The sequence below is a fragment of the Rhea americana genome, unplaced genomic scaffold (genome assembly GCF_003343005.1).
Source record: "Rhea americana isolate MKP2758 unplaced genomic scaffold, rheAme1 scaffold_259, whole genome shotgun sequence".
NCBI lineage: Eukaryota > Metazoa > Chordata > Aves > Rheiformes > Rheidae > Rhea > Rhea americana.
In genome coordinates, this window is record NW_028186378.1 from 79,667 (window position 1) to 97,880 (window position 18,214).

General features: G+C 43.1%; 1 protein-coding gene across 13 annotated transcripts in view; it reads right to left on the reverse strand.

Annotated features, from left to right (window-relative positions):
• LRRFIP1 (LRR binding FLII interacting protein 1) overlaps nt 1-18,214 on the reverse strand; it is a 110,697-nt gene that overhangs the window by 38,728 nt on the left and 53,755 nt on the right. For 7 of the 13 annotated variants that reach the window (XM_085307454.1, XM_085307446.1, XM_085307450.1 and 4 more), the window contains exons 3-9: nt 14,318-14,335; nt 10,870-10,917; nt 9,457-9,501; nt 8,866-8,916; nt 6,919-6,951; nt 5,662-5,709; nt 2,516-2,572 (exon numbers count right to left, since the gene is read on the reverse strand). The exons of 2 other annotated variants lie outside the window; for them this stretch is intronic. In XM_085307454.1, the coding sequence (XP_085163580.1) occupies nt 2,516-2,572; nt 5,662-5,709; nt 6,919-6,951; nt 8,866-8,916; nt 9,457-9,501; nt 10,870-10,917; nt 14,318-14,335 (300 nt within the window). The remainder of the gene's footprint in view (nt 1-2,515; nt 2,573-5,661; nt 5,710-6,918; nt 6,952-8,865; nt 8,917-9,456; nt 9,502-10,869; nt 10,918-14,317; nt 14,336-18,214) is intronic. 4 more of the 13 variants (XM_085307445.1, XM_085307455.1, XM_085307448.1 and 1 more) reach the window with 3 other exon arrangements.

The window sequence follows — 18,214 nt, forward strand, 5'->3', positions numbered from 1 at the left end:
TTTCTGTTTGCAAAACATTTTGGTAGAGATGGAAGGACAAAGTGCTTCTTTACSCAGAGCTGCTTTAGCTAGACCTCCAAATGGCTCAGAGGGAGAGGGTGCAAACAGTGCTTTCACCTGCATTTTATAAAAAGGCATCTTACTTTAGCTTGTTACCTGAATCTGTATTCTTACCTGAATCCATAAAGCGTTTTTACATCTATCCCAGCCCTTGAACGCTTTCTGTAGCATTGTGAATCTGAGAGCGTGACCAGGAATAGCGTGCATAGCGTACCGGTACGATTTGTTTTTACCTTTCTTGTGAGAGCCTCCCCAGGGAAGTCAGTTCACATCAGAACAGCCCACCTGCGCACAGGGGTATCACCGACGGTTCATCCGCATCCTTCAAGATGATGGTTCCAGCCCAGGCCTGACTCATTCACTAACTGAGAGCAGCACATGCAGCCTGGGAAGGCTAAGGCGGGCAGGTTTGCTAGGCAAAGCATGCAGCAGTTTGGCCACGTAAGACAAGTCCGTCGCTCCCAGTACTGCCCAGATTGGGATTGCTTAAAAGTAGCGTGTGCTTCAAGGCAGGGAGGACTTTTGGTGCTGAGCAGTTTTGCTTTATAAGACTTTTCTAAAAGACAGAAGACCTTCTGGATGGTTATAGACTCAGATGTGGGAATTATATTTTTATCCTTCTCTGTCTTTTCCTCTACTTGCTCCCGGAGAAATTACAATTCTTAGCCTTAGGAGGAATCCCAGGAAATTCTTTATGCCCTACAAGCTCTACCCACAACCCAGGCTTGCAAAGGGTATCAGAAGGTGCCAACTGGGCTGTGRGAAACAGACCACCACCAGGGACCAAAACTGTTTGGGTGCTGGTCAGGAAAAGAGAACAGGCCACRGTCAGCTACAGCAAGACTGACTGTAAAGAAAAATTCTACTGGTAAGAAACCAGTACRCGTAAATTAAACCTCTCTCTCATGCAGAGTCATGCCTAGTATCTAGCCAATGTTTACCAAGCTTCCACTTTTGCTCCACCCAGTAAGAGAGGGGAGATCTTAATTCAACTCCAAGTTAGATAGCAAGAGCAACGATTTAACAACTCTGATAGTATTTCAGAAAGTAAAGAGAGGTTTTAAGTCTATATTATTTAATCTGCTTTTATAGATAACGTCTCTGTTCATTCCCCCGGGCACCTGTGCTGGAGTAGAGGATGTCAGCTCAGATTTTCTGCTGTAGYATATTATCTCTAGGAATTTCTGCTTCGCAAGCGCGTTAACACGAAGCCACCAAACGCGGCTTAGCAGAGCGCAGGCCATCTGAAAGCAGCAGGATGTTTATAATACCGAACGGAGCTCAGTATTATGGCTTCCCCAAGGCTTTAGGAAGAGCATCTGTAGGCATACTACATGCCTAAGTAGAGCAGGCAACAATATCCTGGGAAGGACTCTTAAACGGTTGTTTCGAACACGCATGGATATTTAACTTCCAAAACTCAAGTTGTTTTCGGTGCAGCCTGGAAATCTGTATTCCAAGAAATCACACACCTTACGAAGCCAAAGGAATCAAGAAAACATAAAACCTGCCTAGTATGACTGAGCGCTGACGGTGACTAGCGGAAACGGGRCACCAATCCCATCATCAGCTCAGGAGGCCGCCCCTCAAACGCGATAAACCAGTTGCTCCGCGTGGCCGGGGCCGGACGCAGCCGCGCCAAGCCCYGCCGGGAGCGCGGCCGGCGGTGAGGGAGGAAACGCCACCTCCTCGCATTCCCCCCTGCTCCATGAACGATTTCCGTGCTGTCCTCTGCCGCCAGCCCCGTGCTGGTACGGGGGGCCACGGACACGTGTGCCAGGCCTCCCAGGCAACGTTTAATACCTTTGCAAGCGTGGGCAGCAACGACCGCTCCTAAAGAGCTCCGCRTCTCTCCTCCCTTTCTAGGAATACAGTGAATCGATGGTAATATCACCTAGTTTTAGTGGTAATGCTTTCACAAGCCATTCAGCTCTGTAGGAGTTTCCAGCAACTCCAGGATACAGTTTATAAAGGAAAAATATTTAATTATGCAAACTTCAAAAGCCAAAGACCACTCTACACGGGCAGATGTGAAGACATGGACTAAATGATGTGTGAGGACTGGCAGTTTCAATGTTTGAATATTTGAATAAGTGTTGCACAGACTAGAAAACAGTCACTGTGTTACCTGGAACCGTGGAAATCCCCCARGCTAGCTTCCAGCAAAGTATTTCTCATTATAATTTAACTTTTACCCAATTCTGATAACAAGCTTAAGGGACTCTGCCTTCCAAGTTCTACTGGCATCACATTCACAGACTTCCTTTCCCACACAGGGACTTTTTTTTTTTCTTTTTTAATAGCTTATTGCTGCATCTCTGCATACAACAAACTGCAAAGCCACAACGTGCAAGACAGGAAAAACTTGCTTTACCATGGAAAAGAATCTGCTAATTAGCTTTAATCCTATTAAAGGCAGCAATAGTTTTTRTATGAATATAAAGCAGCTACTAACCCTGCTAGATTTTCTACTCTGGGATGATCCATACAYGTCTTCCTCGTAACCATTGGTCTGTTATGGAAGGAAAGGAAAGAGAAGAAAAAAAGAAAAGGGGAGAAAAAACTGAAGCAAACCCAAAAGAGCACTGTAGTAAGAGTCATCATGTATGAAGAGCAAAGACAGAGATGGCACTTTTCAAAGATACATCAGGAATACAAGTGCAGAARTAGGTCCTAATTTCAAACAGCCCATAGGAAAACCTTAAGAATAAGAACATTTTTGGGTCTGTCTCTACCCGTAAACCAGCCAAAAATGTCAAGGATAGTCTTGCTTGCAAAGAACATAATTGCATTTTTTTTCCTTAAGAAATTCAATTTAGCAAACATGTAATGCTGTAGGAAACCTCTTCTATCTGGCTTTTCCCAGCTAAATCTAGAACAGTGACCATCTGTCACATGCAAGTATTTTGTATGGCAATCCAAAGGTTAATAAGAGATTTTAATCTGTTCAGCTGTCTGCTACCACGTTCAACAGTGACACAAATAGGTGTTCTCTGAAAGAAAAAGGACACTCAGACAGCAATTCATACGCAGGGGGAGATACTTCAAGGCCCTAGGKCAGCAGGGTCAAAGATGAAATTAAAAATCACTATGGTGTAGGCTGTTTTTAGTCTGGAAACAAAWCATTTGAAGTTGAGATGACAGACCCTTAAAAATCACCTACACCGATACCACTAAAAGCTCAGATTTTTCAATCAATTCACCATGTTAGCATCACTACATGATGAGGTTTGCTTTAATGCAGAGAATCCTCCTGTTTTGGGAGTGGAAGTTTAATTAAAAGAAATTAAAGTCTAAATTTTAATGCGTTCCTGAAACGCAAACCCACTAAAGCCAACCTGAATCAATTTTCAAGTAACTGATAGCCTGAACTGCAACTGATTTTCAAGCAAAAACATATACTCTAACACTTTGCTCAAGAATGGTTAGGGGGATTCTTCAGGAGCTGAAGACGACACTCCAGCTGCAGCCTCAACAGCTCCGTGTAAACCAATTACTTCTTTTGCTACTACTCCGAAGAATTAAGTTAGTCTTTTTTCAACAGTTTGTTAAGTTTCAGCAATTACCTCAAATCCCTTTCTGAATTATTCCTGCACAGAATTCCTTATGTTTGCATTAGYATATTTAAGTTTTCCCCTTTCATTAAATGTACCAGTCCTCATTTGTTTCCACTGTTACTCCGTTCTGGCAAACGGCCTCCTACTGTCACCACTATTTTCATCCTAACCTTGCGTGAGATCTCCTTCGCTCCAGGTAGTCAGACAACTAGCAACAGACTCCTGCAGAACCGGTTTCTCCTTTCGAAGCAGTCGATGCTGTCTTGGAGGGGAACAGACCAGTCGAGAGCCTCTCCATAAACTGTATCTTATTCTAACAGTGTTATTTTTCAATTGATTGTGCATTATTTTACAAGGACTTGATCTTGACCAAGGTTTCATATAAGAATCTCTTGTGGAAACTCCCCCAAAACCTTGTAGTTAAGGTCTCATGCTCCTCTTTTATGTGCTTAAAAGAATTATCTTGCCTAACTAGGGCAATTAAGTTGAACTGACATGGTTCATTTTCTGCTAATCCAGATGAGCTATTTCTCACTGTATCTCTGAGGCACTTCTAAACACATTTTTTTTTTGGTTTACCTTAGTATCTTTTAGACTTCAAGCTCCATAGTCCAGACCACTAGGAGGACTGTGTCCCCGTCCCCAGGGACCTCTCCGGCTCACCTTCTCAAAAGCAAACGCCTCAGACGTAGCATTTCAGACAGTTCTTTGAGTTCTGTAGGGCGCATTTCACCAGATCTTGCTGASCTTTGTTCTGTGCTACATTAAAATGTTTACCAGCTGCTCATAATCTTTATGAATGGAGAAGCAAACAAGACGGCACACTGGGGAGGCTGAAATATTCAGATTTTACTTGTTCTCCCTTCATAGCGATATAACTGACCATATTCTTTTGCATTTCCCTCTTGCATCTAATGGATGTCGAAAGCCTTCTCATTGCCGTTAGGTCCATTTATGCTTGTAACACTTTGTGCCTTGGACTGATTTCATCCCTAAAGGCTAACGCTGCTCCTTCACACTTGTTCTCACTCACGCATCTGATTTCTGCTTCTCAGGTACTGAGAACCAATTTACTGGAGAACTCCCAGCCCAGCCACTGCAACCTCTCAGGGTGACTTGTACCCTTCCTCCCTGCAGCGACAGCCCACGACTCTGCCCGCTCTGTGTGCTCCTCCATCCCTGCAATCGCTCCCCATGAGACTTCAGCTCAAGTGCCCGAGGCGTTAAAGCTCGTTATTCTTTACCTTTCGTTCAGGTCTGGCTTTCCCACGTGCTAAGAAGTGCCCTATCGATACGGGTACTGGTAACTTCCCCGATTAACGTTAATCTCCTTTGGAGATACAAAATTCTTTAGCATTTCATCATCTCAACATATAGCATCTCCTCGGATGGAAGCACTGCCGTTTGCAACATGCCATGCATTGCTCTGAATACTTAACTCGGCATTCCAACCTGAAAGTAATCCCAGGCTCTGTTTCCCACACAAGATGCTACTGATGTTGAGACAAGGAAGGCATTTAAGCAAGCTCCCTCTACCCTGGAATTTTTCCCCCTATTTAAAGCTTCTTAGCTTTCTTAGCTAGAAGAAACAAGCTTTTTTTTTTTAAAAAAAAAAAAAAAGGCACGTTACTTGTGCTCTAGCTACTTGTGTTGTTATAGATCAGTACTAACCCATTACTTTGACACATGTAAAACAGTACTACTCCCTACATAAAGGAACGCAGCCTTTGCTATGTAAATTCCATCCTTTTTATCTATTTCTGTGTAATGTTAAAACTCAAGTTAGGTTTTGAGGTTTTCCAGATACTCTTTATCCACAACACCACTGGATTATACTACATTTTGCAAAGGAAGGGATACTCTTTTTTTTTGTTTGTTTGTTTTTAAAAACACACCCAACAAGTCTAGAGAGTTACACTGCATCCTTGACATAGTTTGGCTGGTTAGCTCTCAGAGCCAATATACTTGCAAATATTCTCYAGGCCCATCACACAATGGTTTTGCATGTAAAAACCTCTCTAAAACAGACAGCCAAGATACATACTGCTTTGGAGTAGCTCTTCCTTTTGGTCCTCTCATTCTCTAATCCAGCCTGCAGTGAGATTAAGAATGCAGGATGAAAGAAGATCAACGAATTTATGTGCACCCATCTATAGGCAGGCAYGCGTATCAACATGCAAAAATATCAGTCCAATACTTCTCCAGCTCTACAGAACATGGCTCAGTAAGCACACATGAAAAAAAAAATCAAATCACATCAAACTCAAATGACTAGTTATTAAAGAACATTTCTAAAAGCGATGATAGCACTGTTAAATTTAGTAGCCACAGTTAACATTATTCATGCTTGCTGGGTTAAGTCAATTAATAGAGCTACCAGCTGTCTATACTTACTACATCAATACATCCATGCAAAATCCAAATGTGTTTGAACTATTTCTGTATATAGGTCACTCACAAATAGATTCATTGCATTCCTAATTTGAAATAGAGCAGGGAATGAAGAGGGTGAGAAAACTATAGTCTGTAAAACTGCTCTCCGCAGCTTGCTTTTCTAAATACTGAGGAAGAAATAAAAGCCGTTTCAGTGAAATAAAAGTGACAGTCGTTCAGTAGCTTCATAAAAGAAGTGCAACCGTATTTGGCCTCTTGCAGGAACAAGCAGAGCTCTGTTCCGACACAGCGCTGTCACAAGCGAGCACTGTTAACAGCATGAGTAAATTTTCAAAACCGAGCGTGTAAAGTCTCAGCCTCCGTTCCCCCTCCATGCCCTTTCTGTTCTTCCAAGAGTCTTCCAATATATGCGGTGACCATACTGTGTAGTCTTATTATTAGCGACAGAGTTTGATTTTTATCTTTCAAAGTAAAGATGAAAGCTGAAGACACGAGCTGCATCGTTGGTAGGCAGCGWGTTTGTCCTGCTACCTTTGCTAGACCTATTCAAAGTGAGTGTGAGGGGTTTATACCTTTCCAGCTTCATGCTGAAATAAATGTAGACGTACCTGGTCAGAGGATGAGCASACTAACAGAGAGAGGGAAAATACAAGTTGTGCTACTCTGTCCTATGATAACTATGAATTAGACCTGGTTTAGATCTCCCTAGTTACTGGGTGCTTCTCATCTGAGCTGGATATATGCGTCAGAGCAGTAGGCGATAAAATAGGGCCTTTACGTCAGAGACCACAAAATACCATCAGGATCATTTCAGATCATTCCTTATCTTAGATCAGTTATGACAGTGTTAGTTTCCCCTTCACAATTAGTTTTTAAACATCCACTGCAACTTTCGGGCTATTCTCACCACTGGATAGGCGCTGGCGTATTCCAGGTGAGACTGTCAAGGCATGASAGGAAAGAAAAATCAGAATACAAAAGGAAAACAAAAAGGAAACGATGGGAAGCGGGGGGGGAGGAGAAAAAAGGCAGAGAGATGTAAATCTCATCTAAATATTTTTGATAATGCTGGATTTCTTGCATAAAGCCAAAAGTCAGGAATTTTGGCTAGCAGAGACACCAAGGAAACAGGTACAAGCTATCACCTGTGAGTAATAACACAACAGTACGAGACAGCAGCCCACTGAGATAGGAGAACAAAGAAGCTCACAGTAAAAAAGAGGCTGAAGAGATGCATGGCCGTCTCGCGCTCCGGCCGCCGTCTGAGAGCTTCCCTTCRCACGAAAAAGAATCGAGCAAGGGGAATTTCCAAAACAAGAGAGGCAGGACGTTTTCAATAGCTTCGGAACAAGCCACAGAAAGGCTGTTACGGATGCTCGGTCATTGCAGCTGAAAGCGGGCTTGCAGGAGGCACAAATACACTCACACCAACATTATACCAACTCCCTAGGCTGCTGCTTATGGTGCAGTCACAGCCACGCAGCTTAAACCAGTCAGCCAGCCTGGTCTAACCAGCATCTCAGGTGGTTCTCTAGTCCAGGCTGATGGTTACACTGCCAGAAGTATTCACAGACATCATTCCCTCTGGAATWCTTTCATAAACACATCCACAGGGTCACTCAACCCTGTTCTTCTGGGGATACTTTGTCAGKGAAGGAAAAAAAAAATTCTGATCTAGATATTTCAAAAGAAAAATTAAAATACTTCTACGATGTGAAATCTCCATAGAAGACAGAAATCAAGAAAAAGATCTCACTATGAAAGATACAGGCCATGCTTGTTTTATAAAAGCATGRCCAATAATCCAGCTTTATACCACAYAACTAGYGCTACTGATAACCAAATTAAACCCAGCAACATTAGTTTAAAAAAAAMCAAAMCCCCCCCCTCAATGAAACACAACCATTTCAGGTACAAATGCCTCCRTAACCTAAACTAGTCACAGCTGATTCAGAGTCAGAGTGCTTCCTCCCTAGTCCAGTATTGACCATTTCTGTTGTGGTGTTAGCTGAACGCTTCTCCGTGAACCTCAGCAGCAACAATCTCCGGTCATCTTCAGCGGACTATCAGCACACGCTGAGACAACAGCATCAGACGTCAAAGAACTAAACTGCTTCAACTATCTTCACAATTAACAGGAGGGGGATTATGTCCGTGCTAGAGGGGAGTTAGGATTACTGCACATGTGTATTATCTGGACAAATGCCGTACCAGTAGTTTAAGAAAAAAACTGTTTGAAGATTTTCTACAGATTAGCTCTGGTGAGCTGTGACACGCYGTGCTCTACTAACCCCTCCTCAAAACGCGAGTCTGTAGACGAGTTTCAAATACTTCTGCGCAGCTTTGAGGAAGGGGTTGACCTGTGCTGCCAAAGTGCTCGAAGACCTATCCTTGCACAGATCGTYTGCTTCTGCTTTCCTGAGCTGATGAACATTGATCGCAGAGTGGCTAGGGCTTCCCAAAATCTCTGTGTCAGTAATCAGACGGGAACCTTACAAGGTGCATCACCTTACATGGGTGCATATAAGAAACAGCTGTGTAAACCGAAGTTTTTCTAAGTACTTCCTGCAGGAGTAACTGAGAAGAGCCTTTACCAGGAGGARATCTATGGAGTTGCATGCTCTGCTTGTGTTCCTCAATGGCATCTGCAAACTTGACAATTCCCCTCACTGAAAAAATTATTGGCCTAAACATACATGAGAAAAGCATAAGCCTTCAACCTGGAAAACAACAAGAACTTGGAGGGAAGAAATTATCAGAAYACTAAAAAGAAGATGCTAACCAATCTGGTGGTAATGGAGGACAACAACTTCATTARACACGCATGCAGACTTTAATTGTACAATTTACTAACCCTCAGGCTTCCACGGCTACCCACAGACATGCGCTCATCTTCATCCGAAGCCTATCAAAAGAAAGTGTAAAGACAGGGGAACAATGAAAAGAGCACAAACAACAGGCAGCAAAGTACATGCAAATGGCTTTGATGAGACAGAGGAAAAAATTATAGGATAAATGCCTTTAAAAATAATYGCATTAAATTATAAATAGAAAGTAAATGAAATCATACAGCGCCCAAGAACCACCATCAAGCATTGTACTATAGGATGAACTACAAGCTTGCTCAGGTCTTCCCTGCCACGTTTTTGGCTCACAGTGTGAATAATCAAACTTTAAATATTCCCAGCAGGTCATTTCCACCTCCCACCCTCCACCTCTTTAATCCTGGACACTTGCAGAAGTTCCCCAGCCCATTTTGTCTGGCTGGGGAGAGCGCAGAGAAGGCATGAAGCAGGTTTGCTTTTATTTCTGGGGTTTCTTTTTTAATCCTTATTCKTGGGGGGGGGGGGGCTGCTACTTCTTTCAGAAAGAAACTGCTCTTATACACTTGTTTTCTTAATGTAAAGTGTCTAACTCCAAGCAACAAGTAAAGGTAAATACTAACCGAGGCATTTCTTCGGGCTCTACGGGAATAACGCTCACTGTCTTCCTACCAAGGCAGCAGAGAAAAACAAAGAATGAAGCATCGAAAGGACAGATACACCAACACAGCACATTCAGAAAGACACAGTGAAACTTCAGTAATGTTTAGGAATCGGTAAGGTTTAAACCAAATAATGGAAGATAACGTTATATCAAATCAGGAAAGAAATAAAAAAGATAAAATAAATAAATAYCTTCATTTGTGACCCCTGCTTTGCCCCCTTCCATTTTAGCCTTCTATACGCTTTTATTAAATTTGCAGAAAACTGTATGCAGTGACTTCTTTATTTGTATCTCAAAAARTGATTACACCATTGAGTGCATCTCTCTGCATCTGGGAATCAGCATACTTACAGTGCTTTTGTAATTAAGCTTCCAGTTTACAGTCCTTCCAAATAAATCTGRAAAATATTTTATTTGGAATAATTTGGCAGGGCAATTGTCATTCTAGTGTGCAATGCAGCGTGCCATTTCCTCCGGACTAAAAGCATCTGCGGTCTGCTTATACCCTCAGCACCACACAGCCCCCGTCGCGTCCTTTTACAGGACAAAGACGGTGTTAATACTGGAAACACTGAAGGAGGTATTCTGTTTTAACAGATTGATTTTACGTGGAATTTAGAAACTGTGAYAGAAAAAAGTGGGAGGAAAAGAAAATCTTGCAATATTGAAAATTAATGTTGTCACAAGTGAGCTGATTTCTAAGCCAGCTTGAATATAGCCATTAAAACCAGTCCATCCAGATTCCCAGCAGGGGATTACTTGAGTCCAAGCTCATCAAATATGGATTTAAAGCAACTTAGTGGCTCATCCATGGGAAGGGAGCATCTTGGGCGGCTGGTCGGTCTACGGCAGCAGCCTTTCAAACGGGCACAGACCAAACCAGCTTTCTGCAGAGTAATCGTTGAGGCTCGCGAGGAAGYTGGGGACTTTCAAAAGTCATCTTCCACCCTGCTGAAGAGTGCCCCCAACCCAGGACAAAGATAACTGAAGAAGCACGAGTAAAACTGGCCCCCAAATCAGCTAAAAGCAGGCTTAGAAATGAGCAAAATTGCACTAAAGTCCACAAGAAATCAAGGAAACTCCTTGTACTGTAAGTGGCTTTAACGGGACTGTATTCCAATCGAGTTTTCCAGCGACCAGGGGGAAGTGGAGGTTTGTGAAGAGAGAGMGCTCTAAGCAAACCTTCGTCAAGTATTTAAGCTGCGCAAAATCCGCATTTCAGGTATAAACGCRGACCGCAAGAATCTTTGTGGTAAGACTGCAATGTGTGTTTCCGCTACATGAAAACACCTACTTTGTGGGATTTCAAACTCTACACTGTACAAAAAGTTGGCCACGGAAAAGCTGTGTAACTACGTTGATCAAGGCCTACCATCCATTGCTCGATGTCGCCCCATTTAGTATCCAGACCATAATATTTCTATAGACAGAAAAGAGGGAAAAAAAAAACAGAGTTTAGATGAGAAAAATGAACACCGAACAGCGAGACATGCATTGCCAGGCTACAGCCGAGACGGAGCTTCACGCTCGTGGGTTAGACGAGCGCGCCAGCGGAAAGCCACACCACGGGGCCAGGGGAGACCTCACCGAGGCCCACGTTCAGCACGGCACATGCCCAAAACAGCTTCCTTGCAAAGGGAAAGGAGCATCCACCCGCGAGGCTGCGGTGCTAAATAGCCGCTTGTTTTTCCAGCGACGCAAAAAACGAAACAAAACAAAACAAAACAAAAAAAAAAACAAGTAGTGCTATGGGGAAAGGAGCGAAGAGCGTAACGGGTCTTGAATTCCTGACCCACTTAAGTCAAGATTCATTAGAAGGGATCTGAACACACAACACTTCCAGGATGAAACACGCTGTCAAATCACGTTTACCGTACAGATTTACCAAACTGGCAAGACAAGCTGAATAAAATACAACTATTCTCTGTGCATTCTTATTCATTGTCTTTGCAGCTCTTCAAAGCTCCTTTTCACCGCACAAGACTTATTTTTGCTTGGATTTCAGTCACCTTGACAGCGGTGCAGTATCGTTAACGGGGATAGAAGAGGCACCTCTAGGACGTGCTTCACCATAGCAGGCTAGGCTGGAAAGCCCTCCACGTTTTAGGGCCAAACGTGGCACGCTTTCCTAGAAGATTGCCGCTTCTGATCTGTTTCTCTGTTCATATTTCCTTTGCGTAGGATTTGCAACTGCTCRCTGAACTTGCATTTCCACCAGACGGCAAATTGTTCAGAGACTGGCAAGTTTAACAGGACTTTTCTTCTACCCCAAGCATGTGTTTAGAAGCCCCTCTCAAAAAGTTTGCATTTATAATGATAACCATAACATTCTTGTGTGAAGAAAAAAAAAATCATTAGACTAGAAGACAGTAATCAGCAAAAGGAAGTCTGGCTTAAGGAACTGTAACATGTATTTTAGAACAAGCTTTGCATTTTGAGGTTCATGTAACTGCAGAACGATCAAAAATTGGAATCTTGTTCCAAATTATATTCCATATTTAGCGCTCACTCAATGGTATTAATGCGAGGTATCTTACTTTCACCCTTAAAAGCCCCACTCGCTATTTATTAATAAACTTGAAGAAACATCTAAGCACTTTCTTTGATACTTATCAGGTTAGTCCCACTTCAGGCTTCTTCCTCATTAAAACGAGGAGATGATTTTCATCTCACGATCATTTCCACCTTAACAGCTCTGAGGAGGAGCAAGCCTGTCACGAAGTCGTATACGCACGTGGTTGCTCAGGTAGGACACGGTGGACAGCCCAGGTGGTACAAGCACCCTTGCTGCTGTCAGCTCGGAGCTCGCTTTGAGAAAGGGAGGGAGCCCCGCTCGGGAGGAAAAACAGTAGAAACCAGGGTGTTAGCCTACAAATTTGAAAATGGGAAACAAATGCAGCACGTGCAGTTTTAAACAGCATACAGACACGTCTCTAAAACAAGATGACAATTTGGCCAGATAGTCAACCCCAGCCCTAGCTGGGCACGGAAGTATTCCCTCCGCTCAATCACCCACAAAAAAAAAAAAAAAAAAAAAAAAAAAAAAAAAAAAAAAAAGAGAGAGAGAGAGAAAGAGAGAGAGAGAGAAGGCAGTTTTGCAAAATGCAGGTGGAGGGGTCTCTCTTAAAAGGCTTGCATGTTCTCAAACTTCACCTCTTCACAAGTTAAGTTCCACTTCAAATCTTTTCCTCCACCATTTAAAATTAGATGGCTACAAGCTTAACGTTCCAAAGAAAAATGTTAACGAATGCAATTGCCATGAAACTATTTTTATTTTATAATTTGCTAAACAGAACATCCCACACTGGACTGCACTGGTAGCATTTTAAYATTTGAAGTATCAGATCTTTTGCCAAATCAACTACTTCTCGTTTCTTTCTCTAATCAGCTACTCACTTCTTCTTCCCAAAGAGGCTTTTTATGAACGAATGCACAAGCTAAAARAAATTATGCTTATCCATTCATTTGGATTTCAGTTAGATTCAGTCTTTGCCAGCCTCCAGTTCTCTTCTACCCTGAAAAGTGCTATTAAAATTAAATAATTAATGACATTAATACCATTGAGAGAGAATTCTGRATCAGATTTGCTCGCTAGACTTGCAAACTCACTATGCGATGTCGTGAGGTTAACCCACATTTCTTCCCATCCACGTCAGAAGAGCAGGAGTAAACAACTGCATCGCCTCCCACGRGGCTGCGCGCGCACCAAAAGATTAAATTAAATTAGTTCCCATAACGGAGATTGATAACAAGCCTGTTGATCCGTGGGAAGACGTTAATTTGATTCACTCAGTATGCAGTCAACTCCACAAATAAAAACAAGAGTAAGATGTATTTGTCACCAAACTAATGAGATCAGGATTAAATACCAGAGCAGATCATTTCAGTAGGCATCTCCCCATACATCTGGGGTTAGAAAGAGCATTTCCAAGCAGCACGCACKCATTGCTAGGTCAAGCTAGTGAAACATGCTGTTAAGGCTACTGGCGTGCCAGAACAACACAACAGGCTTTGGGTTTAGGGCACATTTATCATTCAGCAAGCAATAAAAATTTCAGGGGAGGGAGTAGTCATTCAGTGAGGTGGAAAACAGCAGGCTTAAAGAAATATATACTTCTTCSTTCCCTGCAAAAATCTATCCCGAGTTGTTCTCTTTCTAGGTACTACATAGAAGTTATCATTTGAACCAGGAGCAGGTAATCGGAGGGTGGGGAGAAGAGAGCATGGTTTTCAACTGAGGGGAAGAGAGCATGAATCTAACAACACAGGAGCATTTCTGAATGCTCAGGTCACGTGGGAAGGGAGGCAATATGCTTTGTTTGTCATAATATTACAAATTCACCCCATCCCCAGTGACTTTTTCACATACAAAGTCACCTGAACGCCATCCTTCCTGGTGGCACCTGCTAAACGCTTGGCCAGCCTGAAATATTTTTGGGCAGCACCCTTGGCCTTCACCATGCAAACTGCTGTACGGCTCTCGGGGACACCCGGAGTCACCATGCGCTCTCATATGATGGCTCCTCTGCCAAACTACTCTTTTGCTCGTTCCTTGCCAGACAGTCTGTGGAAGAGATAATATTAAGTGTCTGACTGGACAAGTTTTGCATGGGTCACCTTCTCCACTCCCCTTCATTACCCACCCTCTGCAGGACTCCAGGAGGCGAGGAGGAGAACTACACGGAAGTGTAAAACCTGCTGTGCATTTTCCAAAATGCTGTCAGGACTGGCAATGTGAGGGGGTTAAAAAAAAAGAAAAAGAAAATGAAAAGAAAAAAACCAAACACATGCAAACGAGAGAGCAAGAGACCAAGCCCTACCTTCTGAACTTGATAGATCTATGGGGAAAAAAAGGGAAAGGAAAGAAACAAGGAAACAAAAGCTGGTATGAGTGAACAAGTAGCAATGCAGTATTATATCACCTATCTTATAAGACAAGTCATTTACACAGAACATACAGTGACRCATGAACACAAAAAATAATTCACATCAAAACCCTGCAAAGTCAGGTAAAATGAAAGCAATGTTTATATTTTAGGCCTCCATGGCTACCTAAAATGCAGCATTTCTATTTCTACACYCACTGGAAACTGAGGTCCACGCAACAGCTGAGACTTTACATCGGACAGGAAAATAATCCTGCAGCAAGCTAAGAGCTCTTGCCTTTCCCACCCCCTTCCTTAAAAATAACAGCTGCCCAAATATTCACCTAGAACAGTTGTGCACTTACCATCACAATAAAAGCAAACAGCATTAACAACAGGAAAAAAAAAAAAAAAAAAATCTTTCCTTCTGTGGAAGACAGAAATCATCCCAAACTGACAAAACGTAGCTACAAAGCATCAACACCACGCATCCTTCATCGCACAGGACAGCRGCAGCTTGTTGAAACTTTCGGAAAGCTTCGTGCAGGTATATCACAAGCGTTAGCAGAAGAATTAAAGCATTCTCTTTGCAGGTTGCTTTTGCAATTTTTTGTAAGTTTTCAGAGATCCTTGCATCATTTGCAGGCACTAAGGAACATGCTGTTGCCTCTACGAAACTGTTGCCGTCTCGCAGCATTTTGACAGTACACAGATACAAGCCATGAACACAGCTCATTTTGCYGAAGGGGAGAAGTGCCCTTGACTGATCAGCTTTGTAAAAGCTGCAGGAAAACAGAAAATGTGTTTTCCAACGCACTATTTCTTTGTGCCTCTCCTAGCATTTCTAAAGCAAGAGACTCTTCTTGCTTAAAACTACCTGGGTGGTTACACAAATTCAGAAGGAAATTGTAATTTCACTCTCCACGCTTCTCTGCTGAACATCCTACCTTCGTATCTACGGGAAACACAACAGAACAATGACAAAATCCGAACGTCGGTCTCAAAACCCTCCTACCTCCCCAGATAAGCCTTGCTGCTGAATAAATACCAACACTCAGGCTCTGCTCTGCGAGTGCAGCCCCGGGRTTGCTCTGCCAGCAGCCCTCGGGCTGGTCGGGGCAAGGCAGGGCGTCCAGCCTCCACTCCGGCCATCCTTGCTTTCCGTTGCTCCTCTGGGTCTTCCCAGGCCAACCTGGATGCCGACTCTGGGAAACACGGTAGACTCCTTTCGACTGCTGCCTCTACCACCAGTTGGGGTTCCTCTAATTGGGAAGAGCAACYGCAGAGCCCCACTTAGAAGCGCTCACTCCTGTTCCTACAGGAGTGCAGGGGATAATCAAGAACCACACTTAAAACTAGCAGTCCTACACAACTAACCACCTCACTTACCTTTCACTAAGAAAACCTTTAAGAGAAAGAGGAATTAAAGCCTCCCACAGCTTCCGAGATGCACACTGACTCCGCTATCGGCCTTGGCTCTTGCATACGCCGCATGCTTTTTTCCCGGATGCAGAAACCAGCTACCATCACGTTTTAGATGTGGCAGCTACTTGCTGGCTGCTTTAACGTTTGATTTTTCACCTCTCCATGCCACTGCTTCATCCACAACAGGCTTGCTTGTAAATACTTCTTGCTAGGGCTAGATAATACTTGAAGGCAAGTTTTGTTGCAGATGGGAAACATTTGCAGGCAGATGCTTTCTGATGGAAGCAGTCTTGCATAGGAATAACTTATAAACTAGAYAGAACAAGCTAGTTAAGCACAGTTAGATGGCAGCAGAAGGCAGAAATTCAAAGTCTGCTGAATACAGCTATACCTTCAACACTGCATCTTCCTATACATCTTCACRCCAGGCATGCAAGAAAGACACAGGCTAAGCTTCATGCACACCCCGAATTCTTCCCCGCGCCGGGATTCGGACACCGCCAGCACTAGCTCTGCCAGAACAGCGGACACTAAATCCAAGCAAGGGAGGAAAGCGGCCTGAGTTACAWTCCCCAGGGCCCTTGGGGACATCAAGAGTGCCTGCAAGCCCTTTGGCCACGTGACCTTGGTTCTAGTTCGCTTACGTGGACAACCTTGAAGAACAGACATGGAAAAAACCCACTGCAGAAAATACTAGTAACGTGTTTTACTTCAAATACGAATCCAAAGGCAGAAAATTAGGTGCAAATAAGCACGCTAGTGCAGGATGAATTTACCAAACAGCAATGCCAAGGTCTTCGCATTATGCCCTTAATGTCAGAGTTGAAGATGAAATGGGGAGACAAGCATAACGAGCTTGCCTGGAACTAAAAGCACAGGCTCATCGGCTGTGTGAACGGGCACCTAAGAACCTTACTCTGCAGGTTAAAGAGTGGGAGGAGATTGTTCTCTTCTCACTGCAGGTTTAACATCGGTTTAAGCAGTGGTCTCTGAGTGTGCATCCTCAAAGAGATATTTAAAATCTTGCCAGCAGAACACACAGAAGGTACTCCTCTTCCTCCTCCATGAAACCTTTGCCACAATTATCCCTAACGCTGCAGCTTTTAAGTGTCTTGARACACTACTGTGAAATATTTCTCAAAAGTAAAGGCTTTAATATATCTTATGCCAAGCTACGGGGGGAGGGGGGGATTTTTTTCTCCATTTTAACTCCTAGAGGGAACAATTTGTTAYGCAGAAAAACTGAGCCAACTCTCAACTTGCTCTGTTGTATTAATTAAAACTAAATTAATCTAAAAAAAGAAGTTTCCCTCAGCTTCAGCGAACGTGATTCATTTGCCTGCCTTCCTTTCCCAATAAACCTGCACTTGTGCTCTGCTGCTTACTCTCCTCTCCCCATAAACACATGTGTACATGTCTTCTTTCTGCTGCCTGGCACGAGACGAGACCGGGTGGCAAGCTGGTATCACCACGTCCATCTATTTCTGCTCCAGAACTCGTCCGATAACTATTGGCTATAGCAGTACATAGTTTCACGTCAACTGCTGCCACCACAATTCCTGGATAATCTTACATTTCAAAGCAAAGATAAACGTACCAAATCTATCGCTCTGAGCCTGCTCCCTGCCATCTGCAGTCAGGTTGCCTGCCAAGAGCTCAAATCATACGCCCCATTTGAGAGAAAAGGAGCTGAGTAGCAACGTGGCTGAAGACGAATTCAATTCTTTGATTTTCAAAAGAAAGTCAACTACACAGCAAGTCCTGCTGTCAGCTACGTGCGCTACGTTAAACAATTTCTGCCAAAATAGGAGGAGCTTGGTACTAGATTGCATATTGCCCATGGCTTACTGATGAGCTTTACTGCGCAGTTGTGGCTAGTGTTTGGTGTAGTCTTCACACATCCATAGCCTAGAGAATACAGTACAGGACATCCAAATAGTTTTCGAATAGAAGTGCAGTTCATTCTACATAGAAAACCATTCACAAGCAAGAGAACAAAAACCTCAGTAATCTTGTGCTTTTTTACCGGAATTTCTTTTGTAGYAGCAAGCAAAAATATTAGTTAGGTCATATATGTAAACTCACAGTCTAAAATTTACCCAATTATTTTAAGATGATGAAAATGAGGCCCAGATTAAGTTCTGTAATACTAGATGGTGGACAGGAGAGGAGCCAATTTTCAGTCATCAAATCCAATCATTGAAGTACACCACTTTGCTGCCAGTGAGAGCTATACTGCCATGTTTATAGCTTGTAATGGTAACATCTGGAAACTTTTAACCTAGATCAACAATTTATATTCTCGAGCAACCCATGCTGCACAAGCAGCCTGTCAGAGCATGTACATTGCTCTAAGCATGAACAAGTACACACACATGCAATAAATTTATTTATTGCTTTTTAACTCCTGTAACGGGCTCTAAAAAG